Source organism: Lissotriton helveticus, chromosome 7, assembly GCF_964261635.1.
Source record: "Lissotriton helveticus chromosome 7, aLisHel1.1, whole genome shotgun sequence".
In the NCBI taxonomy this organism is placed as follows: Eukaryota; Metazoa; Chordata; class Amphibia; order Caudata; family Salamandridae; genus Lissotriton; species Lissotriton helveticus.
In genome coordinates, this window is record NC_136068.1 from 929,795,038 (window position 1) to 929,815,791 (window position 20,754).

At 40.8% G+C, this 20,754-nt stretch overlaps 2 protein-coding genes across 2 annotated transcripts in view; both read left to right on the forward strand.

Moving 5' to 3' along the window:
* Positions 1–20,754, forward strand: part of LOC144767141 (protocadherin gamma-A10-like) — a 458,767-nt gene that overhangs the window by 12,761 nt on the left and 425,252 nt on the right. The window lies entirely within an intron of this gene.
* Positions 3,304–20,754, forward strand: part of LOC144767143 (protocadherin gamma-A6-like) — a 32,282-nt gene continuing 14,831 nt past the window's right edge. Inside the window, exons 1-2 of the mRNA XM_078650736.1 lie at positions 3,304–5,874; positions 9,496–9,643. Coding sequence (XP_078506862.1) covers positions 3,304–5,874; positions 9,496–9,643 — 2,719 coding nt within the window. The remainder of the gene's footprint in view (positions 5,875–9,495; positions 9,644–20,754) is intronic.

Sequence of the window (20,754 nt, forward strand, 5' to 3'; positions counted from 1 at the left end):
TCCCTATGTTAGTATTTTAGCCGGTCGGAGCATTTCAGGCTTTAGCCCATCTGGTCAGTTTACTGTAGCAGAAGTGACAAGCACGGGCACCAGGGGCCCAATGGTTAGGTCGACATGGCAGTTTCCGCATGACAAACACTACACTTATTCACCCGATATAGCAATTCCAGGACTCCAAAAGTAAGTCGCCTTCAGGTGCAGGAGTGAGACAGTGGTTTACTAAAAATACAAATACAAGTAATTAAAATAAAATAAAAACACAATGACGTTAGCCTTAATGGCATCAAAATGGACTAGGGAAAATCAAATGTTGAGTTACAGTGAGGAAATATAAGTGCAATGTAAGGGAGGTGAATTCATCAAGACAAGCTGCAATCATCACAGTGTCAGCCAAGTGAGTACTGTACACAATACCCACAAGATGATGGACGGAATGTTGCACAATGGCAAAACATTCACCCCCAGTCACAGATCTGGGTTTAATCCATCGTTATTTTGCTCACCAAGCCACCCCAGTACAGACATGGCCATATGCAAATCAGTCTTGACCCTGTGCCTCATGGGAACAGTCCAGTCCAAACTGCCAAGCCATATATTCCCTGGACCGGAATCAAGCATCCTAGGACCGGTTTCTGGCTATCAGCCGTCTTCAGCCAGGATAGCTTGACTCCAGTGGCTTAGTGAGCACGGGACCCACGACTTGGCATACCCTTCCCACATAGGGTGAAAAGCAAAACACACAAGATGATGGACGGAATGTTTTACATTGGCCAAACATTCACCCCCAGTCACAGATCTGGGCTTAATCCATCGTTATTTTGCTCACCACGCCACCCCAGTTCAGCCAGGATAGCTTGAGTTGTGTGTTTTGCTGTACACAATACCCTGCTGAACTTTGTGTCACCTCCGCACCCTTACTAGCACCCCTCACACTCCTGCTCCTCTCCATCACCAGCCTGGTTCAGGCTGCACCACACACGCCTCAGTCCTTCTACTTTGGAGTTTAGTGTCAGCGGCTGTAGCCAGGGCTGGCCATGTCGCACAGCTTCCACTGCCTAAGTTTATATGTTTTAGTGACCCTGGCCTTCCTTACGAGTTAAATAGTTACTCTAGAGTAGACAATACAAATATAAATAAATGAAAGGATTTTAAATGATGCTTACTAAAACACTCTGGTAGCAGCTGCAACATAATTTCCTCCTCCAAATTTGGCTGATGCATAGAAAAGAAGAACATGCCTGTAAAGCTTGTTAAATTAGAGCATGACGTCTTTTCCTGAAACAATCTGTCAGGAAAGTCAATACTCTATTGATTAGACCTCTATTAGTCAAGCCTAGGTTTGATTCCGATGGACCGGAGGCGAGCTTGTATCTCTGTAAGCTGCTCAAGTTACACTGTTCCAAGCAGTTCATATTTTTCAAGCTGAATCAAACCTCCATAGATTATACAGATCTGGGTCATATTCGAGCTTATTTGTCCACCTTTTGTCAAGACGGGTAAATCACTGCCGTCATGTAAGTAGATAAGTGGGTAGTTAAAACACTTACATAGTGCGGTATGTGATATTATGGGTTTCTTCCTGAGATAAAAAGGTTTTTTTTAATTGGGTCTGATCGTATATCTTTGGTCGAAGTGCAGATAGCCCTACAGCTGAAATCAGCATAGCGTAAAAAACAAAAGAAGGGTGTTGTTTTTTTATTGGGATGCGACCAGGAAATAAAGAGCTGCTTTTAAAACCCAAGTGAATATGTGGCAATCAGGCCGCAGCAGTAGGAAACAGGCAGGAGTTGAGAGGCTCCTAGAGGGCATGCCTCTTCTTCCAAGCAGCAGAAGTCATACATATGCCAGGACTCACAAAGATGGTGTGGGGAAATGTGAGCATATTGATGCTGGCTTCGGGTTTATACCGGGGTCAGTATGTATTTCCCCTTACATTACAGGAAACGTATATACCTCTACCAGTTCGTTTCCAATCACTGCCGCTTACCAATTAGAAACTCTTCTTTGCCAGGCAGGTTACACTTTAGTATGTTAAAATGAGGAATAACTGAATGCTTTTCCAACGGGCGAAGTCCACGTCTGCAAGAACAAGCAAACCAGAAGGGAAACTAGAAAAATCATACGAGATGATACAGACATGACGGGAACACTAGACTTTCCTCCCCAGAAACTCCTTGCTTACAGAGTTTATATTTAGTCTAACATACTATTATGTTGGTTTCATCTGACCTTTCTTAGACAGATTTGAACAACCTTTCATCTTTCGTCCAAGGGGCAGCAAGTAGAATGATATGACCCTTCATCTTTGGCAGTAGAATGACAAATGTGCTCTTCAAACCAGTTTCGAGCATCTAATGGCATTCAAATCTGTAGGCCAACCATAGATAGCTGAGTTTAACTTAAACATTTAGATTAATTCAATAAAGACAATGCCTTTCCGCCTTCCTATGCATTTACTTTGTATCATAAGAAAGTTATTCTGCTTCAGGAAACAGATTTCAACTCACTGCGGCCAGCTTAATCAGGGTCCCACTGTTGGCATTACTTGAGAAACGTATTCAGTTTTTTTAATCAACCCAGTTGTTTTTTTTTGTTTTGTTTAAACATCGCCTGCACTAGTTTAGAAGCCCCATTAAACTCTAATAAGCATACTTAATTTACACATTGGCAATGCCCTGTTGATGTATATGTAAATGACAACAGCTTTGATATAATGGGATAGTTTGTTCCCGGTTACTCAGAGGCAGCAGTCCTACAGGTAAGTCGAGTTAAGTAGGGCTGCAATAAAGTCAATGGCTGTTGTTATGTGATTTATCTCGGGGTGAAAGATTAATTAAGGAAAGCCGCTACATATAGGACATTATTCCGTTGTATTCCTCCTGTAAGCATTAAAATAGCGAGTACACATTTGCAATTGTTGTGAAGTTCTTGTAGAGGCCCGGGAGGTAAACTTACTTCTGACTCACGGTAGCTAGATATTAAGGTACCAAATGCATATATTGCTCTTTCTTTAAGTTGATTCTTAAAAAACGTAATCCTTTATTCTATCGAGCTGCTGCAGTTATGAGTTTGGTCACAAAGCGGCGCTATTCACCAAGCTGAGAGATAACTGTACCAGGCTATCTTGCTGATCACGTGGTACAGTAACAGCCGTGAATAATCAGATTCCTGCATAGCGGCGGCCGGCGGGCTCTGGGTGTGCTGATTTCAAAGGTGCAGCATTGGCTTTATTTAATACATCGCTCTAACTCAAATACTCGTGGAAACATTTTATTTCCGATAATTCAACATACTTTTTCGTTCATGGCTCGGGCACCGAAAAACTGTTACTCCGGGGCTCAGTCACCGAGGCGCTGTTACTCCGGGGCTCAGTCATCGAGGCGCTGTTACTCCGGGGCTCATGCAACGAGGCGCTGTGACTCAGGGGCTCGGTCATTGAGGCGCTGTGATTCAGGGGCTCGCTCATCGAGGCGCTGTCACCCCGGAGCTCCTCTGCTGCTTCTTGTTGCTCTGCTGACAGTTTGTGGAGCCGCTTCTGGGCAGCTGCGTTATTCCATACCCGAGGAGATGAGGAAAGGATCTTTTGTTGGGAATGTGGCTCTGGATCTCGGGATGGATACAAAGGAATTATCAGAGGGAGGAGCCCGGATTGTGTCCAGAGGTAGGAAGCAGTATTTTGTTCTCAATGTAAACAACGGACATCTATACATTAATGAAAGGATTGACAGAGAAGAGGTTTGTGAACAGCAAGCCCAGTGTCTATTTGATTTAGAGATTATTGTCCAGCGAGAAATGAAGGTATACGCTGTGGAAATTGAGATTCTGGACATCAATGATCATTCACCCAATTTCTTAACTGATAAGATCGTATTACAAATCAATGAAAATAAATCACCGGGAGCACGCTTTGTTCTACCCGATGCCCATGACCCAGACGTGGGGGAAAACTCTCTCCAGAGTTATGAACTCAGTCCCAACAACCACTTTGCACTAAATTTTAGCATCAGTACCAATGTTGTAAAATACGCCGAACTAGTGCTAAAGAACCACCTAGACCGAGAAAAGCAAGATATCCACGATCTTATTTTCACAGCCACAGATGGGGGTGACCCGGTGAGATCAAGCACTGTCCAGGTCCGCGTTATTGTTCTTGATGCTAACGATAACTCCCCAGTCTTCAATCAGTCCGTTTACAAAACGAAAACTCTGGAAAACGTGGCCAAGGGCACTGTTGTGGCAACTGTAACAGCTACTGACAGAGACCAAGGAGCAAATTCAGAATTAACCTACTCATTCAACAATATTGCAGAAAAAGTTTTACATACGTTTCACTTAGATTCCAAAACTGGAGAAATATCCACTGTTAAACCACTGGACTTTGAAGAAACTGAGCAGTATGAATTGGAAGTGCAGGCAACTGATGGTGAAAGAGCAGCTCGTTGCAAAGTGCTAGTGGAAGTGATCAACGTGAATGACAACGGCCCAGAAATCATTGTGTCATCTGTGCTTAACCAGGTTGTTGAGAATAGCCCAGTAGGAACAGTCATTGCTCTTTTAGAGGTATATGATCGAGATTCTGAAGAATACGGTGAGATTACATGTCACATCCCCCCACATCTCCCTTTTCAGTTGGAGAAGTCATATGGGAGTTACTACAGTTTGAAGACTGAAGGCCCACTGGACAGAGAGGAAGTATCAGAATATAACATTACAGTTACTGCAACGGATAAAGGCAGCCCTCCAATAAGTAAGACCAAAACCATCCACCTGCAGGTTACCGATGAAAATGCCAACCCACCACTGTTTGATCAGTTGTTGTATAGAGTTTACGTAATGGAAAACATGCAACCAGGATCTTCCATATTTAGAGTCAGGGCAACCGATAAGGATGTTGATATTAATGGCAAAGTCTCTTATTCAATTGGCAGGGGTCTTCTTGGAGAGCATCCTGTGACATCCTTCATTTCCATTAACTCAGAAACTGGTATCATCTATGCACTTCGAGTTTTCGACTTTGAAGAATTCCGAGAGTTTGACGTCCAAATTAAAGCTCAAGACAGAGGTTCTCCCACTCTGGTTAACAACGCCACTCTTGCATTCTTTATACTGGATCAGAATGACAACACCCCTGAGATATTATACCCATCACCTCCAACAGATGGCTCCTCTGGGGTGGAGATGGCTCCTCGCTCTTCTGAACCAGGCTATCTGATCACCAAGGTTGTCGCTGTTGATGAGGATTCCGGTCAGAATGCCTGGCTCTCCTACCAGCTGCTGAGGTCCACAGACCAGGGACTGTTTACTGTAAATGCTCACACTGGAGAAATCAAAACAGTCCGTCCCATTATGGAAAAAGATGCCATGAAGCAACTGTTGGTGATTTTAGTGAAGGACAATGGACAACCGTCTCTCTCTTCTTCGGTCACTGTCACAATATTGTTGGCTGACAGCATTCCGGAAGTTGTTCCTGATCTGGGCACCTTATCATCTCCTACAGATATGGAATCAAACCTCACACTGTATCTGGTGATTGCTGTTTCTGTTGTTTCCTTCTTGTTCCTTTTCTTTGTCATTCTGTTGCTCTTATTCAGACTTCGTCAGTGGAGACAATCTCAGCTATTGACATCATCTGGAGTTAATTTTAATGCCATTCCATCCTCACAACTTCTGGGAATAGACGGTGTTAGAGCATTTCTTCAGACCTATTCCCATGATGTTTGTTTAACAACTGATTCATTAAACAGCCAGAATACATTTCCATGTGTATCTCATTACGTCCACACCCCCGTGAACAAAGGGGCCTCTGAAAAACAAGGAGCTGTCATGGTTGAAGATCTACTAAATGTAGGAAAAGATGACCAGAACTTAATTCAGGTAAACTGATTAATTTAGAATATTTCCATTTGTGTTTATTCTTTTGTATCATTTGTTTAATGACAGCTATAGGTTTCGTGTTTTAGAGTCTATTTTGTTTTATTGAGATAATAATATTAATACGAATTATAAGCAGTGCTATCAGTTTAAAATCCCTTGTGCTGTTACACTTCTCTTTTCACAAAGTTAAATATCTGATTGCCAATCAATGATATTCAATGTATAAAAAAGAAACAATGCATACTAGATTTAGAGCAATCTAAAGCCAGAAGTCCTTCAATTTAGCCACGCCACATGTGACCTTCAGTATTAGTGCATTTATCTTTCTCTCATCGTTATTTTGGCAATTGTGAAAAGTATTCCTTGAAGTCTATCTGTTTGCATGTTATGCTAATGTAAATGTTCTCAGGATCAAATTTGCATTGCATTTTCCGTGACCATGTCTCGTTAAAGGTACATTTAATATGTTGTTCTTAGGATGGTCTAACGTTGGCTGTGTTGCTTAAATAGTTGTTTTCCTGGCTCTGCTGAGGAACTTCCACCAATGCAGTTGCACAGTAAGACATACACAAGAGAGACTAGACAAGAAGGCATATTTAAGGTTTGTTATTCTACTGGCAGACGTCCTTGCTATTTTTCCCACCATTCCAGTGATGTTGATGCACTCTATTTTTAAACCAGAAATTGTGGTTGAATTTTGTTTCAGTGTTGACTTTCATAGAACATACTTTGGACTGAGAGAAGCTGGTGCTATTACTGGGTTTGGTGTCATCTTTGAGAGGAAAATCCCTGTGTTATTTCTATACATTCTTTGCTGCTGGACATCAGTTTCTAGAAAAGCCCTTAACTTGCAGAAGAAATAGAAAAAGACTGATCATTAGACACCATGCAGAGAGCTGTTGGTTCCAAACAATAATGTTTTTCAGAGAGAAAAGACCAGGAGTCAGGTTTCAGAAACATTAAGGTGATATGTGGAGGTAGAAGACACACCCTTCAGTTTCAAGACAGTGTTATGTTGAGCTGTGTTACTGAGTACATGTATTCCGCTCCTTTTACGAATTACATGGCCTCTTGCTTCTGATGGAGCGGGATTTCTAAATCTCAAACAGCTGGTGTAATCATCAGACAAACTCCACCACTGGTCAAATGGATTTTTCCTAGTTGACATGGAGAGAGTCTTAGGAGCAATCATTTACATACATTTCCATAAAGAGTGAAAAACCAATTAGACTCCACAAGAAATAGTAAAGAGAATTGGTGTGAGTTTATGAGGTTTTATTAACAAATTTATTAAAATCTGATTAATTAACTATTCAGATTGTAAGCACCATTGTTACAATTTTAAACTGTCCAGTCGGCAATATGTCAAGATAAGGAAACATAGAACATTAATAAGAATTACACAAATAATACAAGATGTGCAACAAGTGTGTTCCATAAAGTAAACCCCTAATGTAAATTAAGCAGGTGTGGGTCGATAAAGTACTTTTGGCCGGGCAATTACAATAAGGTGTCTGCTTCAGAAAACAAAGTTCTCTTACGAGTGAATATGAATGCTTTGGCATTAAGCCTTTGCACTCAGGAAGTGGAGCTCAGCAGAGGTGAGAAGGATCTTTTCAGTTCTAAGTCACCAAGCATCTCCTCCCTAATCTAAGGAACACACACTGTTATTATGTGATATATCTCAACAAGGCATCAGGTTGCAACATTACAGCTTGTTCTCACTCTTGGGAACAAATCGCATTACTTCTGACTCTGGGTGCAGGAAACTCTCCTGTTTCTCAGGGCAGCACAGTAGTACATGTCTGGCAATGTCCTTGAATTGTTACACTGGACAGACTGTAGGATACAGTCAGCACTTCCCACGAGTTGCTCCCCCCGTCGTGGTATCTTCTGCTTTTGATGAGAGCCTCACTGTCTTTGATGCATAACAGTAAACTATTCACTAGCTAGCAATAGGCGTCTAAGAAAACAGCATCTGCAATGGAAGAACAGATACAAAACAAAGTAGAATGAAATGGGCAGGCCTCGCAGCCTTGAACACATAAAAGTTGACATGCAAGATGGCAAGAGAAATGAGGTTAAATTTAAAGCTACCTAGCATGTCACCTCTGGTGTTTCTCATGATGGTTATATGCTGACCCGAACTACGAATTATATGATTAGTATGTTCATATTATTAAATAATGTAACTCTCATTTGCTAATAATTGTGTGGATTTTATAAATGTAAAACTCTGCTTCCTCAGTTCTTTGTACAGACTTCAATCTGTATCAGTGGTTCTTCCCAGATGTTATACAAATTACACTCTGTAGGACAAACATTAAAAACCTGAGCTATTGTATGAATATTCAAACCTATGAGAAGAGATTGAACACAGATCTCTCTAGCTAATGCAACATTCTCCATAGTTATCTTAACAATATCATGCCATAAATCTTACTGAATGCACATAGCTCTATGCAGCAAGTTCCTTTGCCATCTAATCTAACCTACATTCAACTAGCTTTCGCTAATTAAGTAAGACAGTTTTATCATTGCATTTTCATTGTGGCCAACGTCTTTGGGGCCGAGTTTTTTTTTTAACTCATAGCCCTATTCTCATTGACACTGACCACTTCCTGCCATGCCCCCTTCCCATAATGCATGGATTTCTAGAGTATTTTCTTTTAATTTTCAACATTTCTGTCATATAAGGTCTCAATTAAAAGTTGTCTTTTAGTTCCTATGGGCCTGGGAGCAGAAGTTAATAAGTTGTAGAATTTCAGATGAGATTCCAGCTTCTAATCACTCACAATCTTTATGTGAAAGTATAAGGGGAAACATGGGAATGAGTGTCCAAATGTCGATTCCTACATGATATTTCCCAAACATTGTTAATAACCATTATGCCTCTGCCCCCGAAAATACTGAGACCCTTCTAATAGTTATCCCGGGCTAGGGAAATAATTATTCCGGAGCACCCATAATTGAGGCCTCTGGTTTTTCTTTAGGTTTCACATCATCGCCAAAGTGATTTCACAGGAGTGTGTGGTGACTTTTCTTACTTAATTATGTCATGCATTTTCAGTAATAAGCTGTATTTTTGGAGAGATGCATTATTACCCCAATTAATCAAATCTCCTGAATGTTTCTAAGAGTGAGCAAAAGTTTCAGTTGGTGAGAAGTGTGTATTTGAATGAATTATTTTTAAACACTGTGTTTGAAGGCTCTGTGCCACAGTGCTGCAACCCTGTCAAGGTCCGCATTTTAGTAAAGGGTCACATGTACATGTCAGTGTATCAGTTAATATAAAAATAGACTCTTTGTTTACCTTATAGTGTTTATTGAAGTATATATAAATTCTCCAATTGCACAACTGGGTGAGTAGGAGGAGACCGTTAAACTCGTTTTGTTTACTTTGAAATATTATATAAGAGGACCAGTAGTTTTCTAGTGTGCAACAGTGGGAAGATTATACAGCTAACGATGTGTTGTTGGTGGATGTGAGTTGGGAATGCCTCCTGCAAGAAGAACTATAGGCTGCCAGATTTGTAATCAGATGTCATTCTGTATTCACGATATGGAGAAGGAGAAATCTTGGCATTACATATTTTCGTTCTTGAGTTTTCTCTCTTCCAGTCTGACTATGCTACTGCAGCTTGTTGCACATGTTCCTCTGGAGATCTTGAACTTGATTGCCAGCTGCTGTTGGGTGTTTATATTGATAGCCTTGTTCATGATGCAGCAAGTCTTGAAAGTGATGTGCGGGCAGAGAGAGCCAATGGAGGTGAGCCTTTGAGTAATTCATATTTGCAGAAGGCTTTATTGAGATAATCGGCTGCATGTGGAACATGTTTAGTAATATCAGGTGAGTAAATGGCTTGCCCACCAGAAAAACATTATTTCCATTGAAATGGGATAAGAAAAGTGGCTTACAGCTATTCTGAATGTCACTCTTTCTATCATTTCAATGACCTATACGAAACCTGGTTGTGATCCTTTGTTTTAAAACAACTTATCTTGGTTTTTATCCATATCTGTAAATTGCTGTAAAGCGCTCTGATACCCAAAAGGGTCTTATTCGCGCTACATAGAAGTCCATAAAAAATAAAATGATATATAAAATAATATTCTGTAGTGTAGTTCCTATATTCCCAATAGGCTCTGTGCATTGGAATAGTGTATCCTGTAGTTTAGACGTAGGACTGAAGTCGACTAGGACTCTACCGAATATACTAAACTTAATTGTGTGTGTGCCAGCTAGCTCAGAGGTCACTAGAAACTTTCTTGAATAAACAAGAAGGGATTCGTTTCTGACAACCGCTTAAAACATTACAACTTTGTTTCCCAAGAATAAGAAATATATCTCTAGAGTCGCTGAAACAATAGTTAGTTATTTCACTCAGTCAATCGTGCATGCTTCGTTTCACCACAGGTGCAGAGAAATAGAGAGACGGGCGTTTTCAATAAAAAGGTATTTATTGAACAGTCTTCTTTCTCAGGCATAAGAAATGAACTGCCTCCAATCGTAATACTTGCTGTAAAGTACAAAGTGTACAATACGAAGAGTATTATAAAATAATACTGTAAAAGCATGATATGGTTTCTAAGTCATAAAATACCTACAATGCATAAAATACATACAGTGATAAATAAGGACTAAAAGTACTCAACTGGTGCTTCTAAATTATGCCTACCCTGGTGTACCTAACCTAGGTCTAGTACGAGGGAAGAAGTATGGTGTAGCCTAGTTTTAGTATTCTTTGCCAAGAATCTAATCCAATAATTCTCTTAGGGACTAATCAGCTCCGTACCTTGGTTTTAGAATGTAGGAGGTCTGGTATCTCTCTCTCAGGACTCGATTTTCCAGCATCCCGCAATGGTAGCCTGGAAACACCAGAGCTGGGTTTCTCGGCATGAGAAAGTACAGCGTCTCTCAGTGCATCAGCTGGAGGGTCGGCTTCCTTCGGCACTTGCTGCAGCAGGGCGCGTCGGGCAAGTAGATAGTCGGACTGCTCCAAACCACCGTGTGTTTGTTTGGACAAGTGTGGGCATATTTATACCTTGAAGGTGCCGAGTTTGACGTAAGATTGGTCATAATAACATCATTAGAGACTAAGGGGTCCATTACGATGTCGGGCGGTTTGCCTCCGCCAGGCTGACGGTGGCCACCGCCAGCCTGGCAGAGGCAAACCGCCCGACATCTCAAGCCCAAATCCCCTCCGCCAGATTAGGATGGCGGAGGGGAAGGGGGCGGTGAAAAATATCGCCCGCCTGTTTTCCACCCCGGTCGCCTTGCGGCCGGGGCGGAAAACCTGTAACATGGTGGCGGTGTCTGTAAGACACCGCCCGCCATATTACAATGGGCTGTGAGGCAAGCCTTTCCGTGGCGGTACTGCCGCCACGGAAAGGCAGGCGGTCTTCACTCTGGGGGCCCCCTGCCGGCCCCCAGAGTGAAGGACAGTAGGGGGGTGCACACGGGGGGTACCTGTGGTACCCCCTGCATTTGCATAGTGAAAGCGGCAGGCACCGCGCGGTGCCTGCTGCTTTCATTATGCAAATGGTGAAAAGCATTTTCAGCATTGTGGCGGGCGGTGCAGAGAGCACCGCCCGCCACAATGCTGTAAATACAGGATGTGCCCGCCACTGTGGCGGGCACATCCTAATCTCACCCCCGGGACCCCCGCCCTTATGGCGGGCGGTCCCATTCCCCACCATGGTGACGGGCGGACAAAGTCCGCCCGTCATCATAATGGCCCCCTTAATTCTCTGAAAGCTCCATGAGTTCTTGCATACATTAATATTCATGCAGGGGGAAGTCCCTGACTGCTGAAGGCGGGTTTTTCCAAGAAATCGTTGTAGATTTTCTGAAATAGTGGAAGTAGCCAAGCCGTATTAGGACTACTTAAGCTATGTCTTAATAAGATTATGATTTCTATGCCTATATAAGGATATGATATTTTATACCTATATAAGGGCATGAATCGGGAAAATTACACTAGGGTCCTAAAACGCTATACAACATCCACTCCACGTACTATGTCTAATATTACTAAATCTATAAGCATAAAAAACATAACTAAAGCATGTGTTCATAACCCCACTCAAAATACATGAAATGCATTAAACATGGTTTATACACATACATGAGTATTTGTTTTGCACGCATTTTACAAGCAATAGCTGTCATTAAAAAATGCTATCTAAAGGAAACATGAAATGACTCTAAAGTTACAGAAGAAAAAAAAAAGTCGAGACCATTCCATAGCATAATATATAAACTGTTATCGTTTTTATGAGAAAATGGCAAATATTTATCTATAGGAAGTATCAAATGAATTTCTTGTTCTCTAAGAATAGTTCTACTTCAAGCAGATTACTTTGTGCCAAGGAAAAAGTTCTTTTCTGAAAAGGGAAGAGAAAAAAAATTCAAATGTAGTTTGCCGAAACATACAGTTCCCAAGTTAGAGGGTTTGTTTTGAAAAAACGAAGGCCGAATTTCAGAGTGTATGGAGCGCTGTGTGCACTTTCAAAAGTTATTCTCGGTGTCGGGAGAAAACATCAAATCATCTAAACTGGCAAAAAAAACGTCTACCACAGTTGGTGAAAGTGGAACTACTTCATCAAGTAGATCAAATATGCATAGATGTGAAGCATCGCCGTCAGCGTCCTTTGCATTAGCAATGTTTGATGTAGATGGTAACTGTGTGCCTGTTGTTCCACGTACCTCACCAATAGCTGGATTTGCTGGTGAGATCTCAATGAATGCCGTTATTGGGATTGGCAGCCGTTGGGGGCAACACAATGTATGAGCCGTTACAGGACCCAGCAAAGTGTCAACATCTGTTGGCAGTGCTGATGAAAGTGTAAGACAGATGTCTAACATGCATTCTTCTCGGCAAAGCAGGCATCGTAGAACAGGTAAGATGCAATCTTGCCAGATTGGTCTGAATGAAAGGAACCAAGCAGTATTCAGATCTCTTAAATGAGCCAAACCAAGAATCTGTGTAATTCTCTCACGATACCGCATGGCCAGGAGAGCCTGTTCCATTGTAGTCTCGGTATCGTTGGTGACTGGACTTGCCATATCGGAGCAGGAGAAATAAAAATATAATTCCTGCTACGAGTCCCAAAAGTAGAGGCAGACCGCCGAACACAGAGTGCACGAAATCTGGAAAAATGCTGAGGACTGCTTCGAATGGTGTTAACAGTCCCGAAAAGATCGTCTTAAATACTTGTGCGATGCCACTGGTATCAGACATGTTTAAGATTTGACCTAACATTTCTGCGAAATGTACTGGGCAGTTTGTTGATAATTATGCATGTATGTCTGCCGAAGTCCTTGCAACTTGCAGATCATACGTTTCTCTAGACGAGGTCAGTGGCACAGTTTGTTGTAAAAGAATGGCTTTCAGTCTGCTTAAAGTATCAATTCGTATGGAATAGATATTCAGTGAAGGCCATAACGCCGTCTCCCTGTCTGTATTACTCTTTGGATACAATACTTGCATACAACAAGTGACACTGGCCGACACACAAACCAGATAGGCTGTTCCTGGCAACATGCCACAACAGCTGTGATTGTTGAGCATAACGTAGCTCCCATTGGAAAGCTGCCAGAAAATTGGGTCTATCACGGCCGCTAGAGTATCGTGCATGTGGCAAGAAAAGTTATTTAAAGAACCTTTGCATGCTCCATGTAAATTAACATCTTCACATAAAAGTGTACCGCTTAGTGAATTTTTAAAATTTTTTGTACTAAGAAATACCTCCTTTCCCCCACTCCAACATTTGTGTGTGTATGGTAAACTCCAGGTTGACTTTCTGTATCCTTTAGCCAACCTTATATACAGGCCTGCTGGTATATGCTGTAGACAGTACTGAAATTGGAAAATCATCACTGGTATCGTGATGGTGCCATGTATTATCCATTCAAGAACAGGTTTCTCAGAAACTGTTAATGGTAATCTTTCCAGTTTTTCAATGCTCAGCACCGTAGAGTCTGGTCCTCTTTGTGCCAAAGAGATTTGTTTATCTGTAAGGTTAAATACAGTAAACAATGACGAGGTATTGATTAGATGCCATGGCACGTAGCCGGAACGGAGATTTTGTAACGTCTAGCCTAGTAGCATTATAGAACGTAATTGAGACTGGCCATGTTGTAACATTAGCAAATCCTGTTCTATTATGTCAATGGCAGATGATACAATGCTGTCCAAAGAATACATTCTGGAGGACAGAGTCGTTAACCCATTGTCCACCACAGAGAATGCTTTCTCTAAATTAATACCATCAATTTCTCGTCTTTTTTTTGCAGTTTCCATTTGTGTTATTTTTCAAGCTTTATTGTACGCTGCGCATATACCGTCGTATATAAAACGTTTTTGACGTTGTTTACGAGGCCCAAGTAAGAAGTCTCGCAAGTTAACGCCTTCTTCAAGTAAAGTCAAGTGTTGTTTAATTTCTGGAAGTGTGGATTTTTGTAGCCAATCAAGGCACAGTTTTCCTACACTGTACGTGGTGACTATCCCTGGTTGTTGTCTCTGGGAGTAACTTGGAACTGGCCTATTCATTTTTAACCCTTCTGTTTTGTTAATGAATCTATCTTGACAGTTATTCGTGTCAATGGGCCAGATTAGCCATTTTTTCCAATCAGGATTAGTACTGTTGTGTTTTAAAATCTGTTTTACGTCTACCTCCTCATCTACAGTGTCATTACTGGTAGGTGTGGGTTTAGGTATGGACGGTTTATTTAAATCTTTTATCTTAGCTAAGCCAAGACATGATGTTTGTTGAACAGTGTCATTTAAAAATCTTATTTGTTCTGGGATAATGCAGGCTCTGGACAAGGCTTCTAAACCCTGCACCTGCCATTCTTTTGTGCCCCAGACAGTTTTTGTCTCAATAGTGTCTTTCCAAAAGTTGTACCCTTATGTAGACAGCTGAGCATAAAAGTTTGCAGAATAAAATTGTTTAGTATTTGTCAACATGTTTTTCATTCCTGTGTTATTTATATTTTTAAAATAAAACGTTTCTGGATTTGTCATATTAAAACCTGAGAAGTATGGAAATGTCTCATAAAGGGGTCGATTCCGATCCGGTAAAATGCGCTCCGAATCGTCGTACGGAGAGTTTTTTCCCCATACGAATCATACCCGTAGACGTCCCGTACGTACGACGAAGTACGATCCGTACCAGGTGCCAAACTCCGTACGAGTCGTACAGGACTCCGTACGACTCAGATCTCCGTACGAGTTTCACTCGGAACCGGCTGTACACGACATCACTACGGTTCGCGGCTGGTTTTTACGACCCAGCAAGTACGATTCGTGTCGGGTACGCGCCGTACGACCCTTTTCCTACGGGAGCCGAAAACAGTCGTAAACGCAGAGTTCGCGCCGAAACAGGTACGGAACCCCCCCGCCCCCCGCGTACGGCACGTACCCCCCATGATCGCAGGGGTTCGCGCCGTACCCCATGTACGGTGGGTGTACGGCACGTACCCCATGTACGCTGGGTGTACGGCACGTACCCCGCATGATCACAGGGGTACGGCGCGTACCCCTGCGATCATGGGGGGTACGCGCCGTACGGTGTGTAGGTGATCGTGCGCTTTTCCGTACGGATCGACGTGTACCGTACGAATCGCACCCGGGTCGGCCGATCGGGATCGGAATCGTCCGGTCGTACGGCGTCCATACAAGTCGTACGGAAACGGCTCCGGATACGATTCGTACGGACGGGGATTTTACCGGATCGGAATCGACCCCAAAATGTTTTAGAGCTGCCTTTGGCAGCATAGGACAATGTTCCCATTGGTTATAAAAAAAACATTCCTAGGGTATGCAGATTTGTGCAAATAATGGTGACCATAATGATTATAACAATATAGTTCTTCATAACTTGTTGAACCTTCTAGGTGTTCATGTATATAGAATGGACAAAATATCGAATGGACAGAATATAGTCATCAGAAATATCGTTTTTAAGGTAAGTAATGTAATATCGAATGTTAAAAATATAGAAAGTCAAAATATCGAAGTATATAATATAGGTTATTAAACTTATCAAATTTGTAATAACATCAACATTTTATAGTGTTTTTTATGTTATTATATGTGTTAAAAAGTGTGTATTTATGTTATAATTAATTTTAATTAATGAATTTTATGTTTTTAAATTTTTGCGTAATCTAATTCTGTAGCGGGTTGTGGGTTTATAGGGGAATAGGGTGGGAAGTGATTTAATCATAATTAATTAAATATGTACATTTATTTATTGTTATTTATTTTTAATTAATTGTTAATTAATTTCTATTTGGTAATTAATTAAATTTTAATTGGCAATTAATTTTAAATAATTGATTAATCGATAATTATGTTAATTTTACTAATTTATTTTCTGTAGCGGGTTGTGGGTTTATTGGGGAATTGGGTGGGAAGTAATTTATTTATAATTAATTAAATATGTAAATTTATTTATTGGTATTTATTTTGAAATAATTGTTAATTCATTTTTTGGGGGTAATTAATTAAATTGTAATTGCCAATTAATTTTATTTAATTAATTGCTAATAATGTTAATTATACTAATGTATTTTCTGTAGCAGGTTGTGGGTTTATAGGGGAATAGGGTGGGAAGTAATTTAATTATAATTAATTAAATAATTTAATTGACTTATTTGTATTTCATTTGAATTAATTGTTGATTAATTTTTAATTGTTAATTAATTAATTGTTAATTTGTAACTAATTTGTATTAATAGGTAACTAATTGTAATTAATTTTAATTTGTAATTTTAATTGATTCATTTTTATATTATATTAAATTCGTAATTACTTTTAATTAATTTTTTATAGATATTAATATATATGTATTTTTAAATAATATATGAAGTATTTACTTTCCCTACTGTTGCACTCTCTGGAGTGGGAATAGTAAATTTTACCCCTACGCTATCCAGCGCTTTCTCTACTGTTGCACTCACTGGAGTGGGAATAGTAATTTTACCCCTACGCTATCCAACGCTTTCCCTTCTGTTGAACTCTCTGGAGTGGGAATAGTAATTTTTACCCCTACGCTATCCAGCGCTTTCCCTACTGTTGCACTCACTGGAGTGGAAATAGTAATTGTTACCCCTACGCTATCCAGCACTTTCCCTACTGTTGCACTCCCTGGAGTGGGAATAGTAATTTTTACCCCTACGCTATCCAACACTTTCCCTACTGTTGCACTCACTGGAGTGGGAATAGTAATTTTTACCCCTACGCTATCCAACGCTTTCCCTACTGTTGCACTCACTGGAGTGGGAATAGTAATTTTTACCCCTACGCTATCCAACGCTTTCCCTACTGTTGCACTCACTGGAGTGGGAATAGTAATTTTTACCCCTACGCTATCCAGCGCTTTCCCTACTGTTGCACTCACTGGAGTGGGAAAAGTAATTTTTACCCCTACGCTCTCCAACGCTTTCCCTACTGTTGCACTCTTTGGAGTGGGAATAGTTTTTTACCCCTTCGCTATCCAATGCTTTCCCTGCTGTTACACTCTTTGGAGTGGGAATAGTAATTTTTACCCCTACGCTGTCCAACGCTTTCCCTACTGTTCACTCATTGGAGTGGGAATAGTAATTTTAACACTCCCGCTATCCTACGGTAATAATATTGTATATTTTTTAATAATATTATGTTTATATATATGTATATGTTTTAACAAATAGAATTGTATTATTTTTTTTATAACTTAAATTAATTATTTAATAATTTTAAGGTTATTTAAGTATTTTTAAGTATATTTTAGTTATTTATTTAAATTTTACATTATTTTTAATAAATTCGATATTTTTACAAAGTACATATTTTTAAACTATATTTTGGAGTCGATATTTTTGTACTTACCTGTTTGTAGATAGGACTTCGATATTTTGTCTGTCGATATTTTGGAATCGATATTTTGAGTACTCTATATTTTGTCCCTCGATATTATGTCAGTGATCCGCTATACCACCAGGTATAGGAACGGCTGTGATGTTCACTGATGACAGGTCTCTTCGTTCACGATGAGATGACTTGTAAGGTTGCAGGAGCAAGTTGATGTTCTTACTTTCTGTGTCCATTGTACTGTATTTTCCATCTATCATCTGTCCCAAACTTAAAATAAGAATGAGCCATAGCAGCAGAAAATGTACACCTAATCCTATACAAAATTCAACCCATGGCGAAACCAGATATGTTTTCTCAAGTTGATGAAAGAGTTCTGTTATTTTTTCTTTAAAATCTTTATTTGCTGGCATTATTTCTGGTTCACTGGGATCCTCAGAAAAGTTATCGAAGTTGATAAAATAGCCAGAGACAGTTCTGTCAATTGTTGGGATTGCGTCCGGGTTCTTTGAGATCACTGGAGTTGCTTTCTCCTTTGAGATTTTTGTATAGTCAGATGCTACTTCATTGTAGACAGGAGTTTCATGCCAAACTGATATTTGGGTATCAAGAGGTACAAGTTCCATGGCTTAGTTGCATAGTCCTTCTTTTCTTACTGCAGGTTTATCAAAGGTATTAAGTCTTTCAGTTTGAACCTCTTGGATAGTAACCAGATTTGGTCGTCTGCTATATCTTGGGAATCCACTGGGCCTACTACTTATTATCGGCCACATGATCAGCCACGGCCGGTGGTAGGTGTAACTGCAGGGCGGTGACGTAGGGATGGGGAGGGGCAGGGTGGGGGGTTGTAATGTATGGATTATGGACTTTAACAGGTAAGTAAACATATAAATAAATAAAACGAATTTAGTTGTGTGCACTGCCTCACCAAATGTGATGCAGTGCGCGCAACGAAATTCGTTTTATTTATTTATATGTTTACTTACCTGTCCGTAATCCATACATTACAACGCCCCACCCTGCCCCTCCCCCATCCCTACGTCACCGCCCTGCCGTTACACCTACCACCGGCCGTGGCTGCACATGATGTGGTTTTACCAGGTCAATTGATACTGTTCTGTTCTCCCTTTTTCCAGCAAGCGGCGGTAGTAACACTGTTCTTGTTCCAAGGATTGCTAAGACATGTACTGCTTTTCTATAAGAAGGCCCAAATTACTTCTTTACCGCAATCTTTTTCCTGACTAGATCACCAATCTTTGGAATCCAGACAGGTCTTGCTGGGACAGGTGGTTTTTCTTTAGTGGTCGTTGGGCTTTGTGTTGTGTTACTCAGACTTCTTCTTGTTTAATTTAAGTCCTGTAAAACAGCCAAACGGTCTTTGATATCAAAGGGTTTCTGTTCCACCACTGAAGTTTGACAATCAAGATCCTGGATAAGCATTCTAGTACCAAATATTAGTTCATATGGAGTGATTCCCCCCATAGAATTTCTTGGCAGATTATTAAGACTACTTTTAACACTATTTAGATGTTTGACCCACCCGTCACCCGAACCTAATACCCTAGCTGTTATAGATTGCTAAATGTCACAGTTTTTTCTTTCCACTACCGCATTTCTCAGGATGGAAGGGACTCTAAAACCGCAATGCAACGTATAAGCTGGCCATGGCCTCCTTGTAAAAGCAGGACCCTGGTCAGAATGTAGCGTGCCGATTGCGTATGTGCCGATAAAGACTCGCAAATCTTTTATAACAGTTCTGGCGTCAGCCGAGCGCTGGGGTCACATCCAAATGAATCTTGTGCAGGAATCCACTGCGACCATGATATAGTTATAGTTACCATCCCTCTGTAAGGGACCACAGTGGTCCAGGTAAACACACGCTAATGGTTTATCTGAAATTAGAAGGGGCGTCTGCACAGTTCGTTTCACTGTAGAAACTTTCATTTTTTGGCAGATTTCACATTCTAGAACATAGTTTCTAGTTTGTGTCCTCATGCGTGGCCACCAATATCTCTGTTTTAACAATGATACTGTGGCGGAAACTCCTGCGTGTGCAGAGGCGAGCCCTTCATGTGCTGCTAAGATTAGTCCTGAACTATGTTCCATGTTTGGGATTGCCCTATCCCCCACTCCAGGGATTCGAGCAAAAGGAACATTGTTTGCATCAGTTATGTATGAGTACTTTACTGGAAAGCCTTTCAGGAGTCTCTTACCACTGTCTTTTACTGAAGCAGTAACAGCTTGCAATATTTCACTGTCTATTTTCGTTTTTGAACGAGTTATTGCAGCTACGGAAGCCGTTAGTACAGCTGCCTTCACGGCCTCATCAGCCAATGAATTCCCTGCAACATGAACGCCATCACGCTGATGACTCAGTGTGTGGATCACGTGAGTCTTTTGTAGTTCTTTTTGTAAAAGAACTACTTGTTCCTAAAGCAATTTATGCTTAATTGTGCCACCTTTAGCGTCTTTGAAGCCATTCTGAACCCAGTTCTGCAAATATTCATTGTATGATTGGACGCAGTAATACGAATCTCACACTATCAGTGTGGGGAATTCGCGATCGGTATTTTCAAACGCCATCTTGAAAGCCTGTAGTTCAGCTCACTGAGCTGTACAGTCTCCGAGAGATTGAGTTTTTGTGACCATAGGTCTAAATTTACCTTCGCAACAGCGACCTTTAACAATCGCGCACGCAGCACTGTAAGCTTGTTTACCCCCAATTGCGGGATGTGCTGATCCATCTGTATATATTATACAGCCCTAATGTTCAAGTGGCAGAATTTCAGTCGGCAGAGGACATTCTAATTCGTATTGTAGGAATTCCTGTGTTTTTAAATACGTGTCAAAAGCGTATTCAACATCTGTTGCAGCAAGAGAATTAACCCATTGTATCCATCTCAGATGTAAAGCTTTAGCATTTGGAATGCTTGCTTTTGTCACTGCCTCTAAGGCGGGTACAGGTGTAACGATTTTAATGCGTTTACCCTGTGCGAGGGCTCTTTCTTTTGCTACAGCA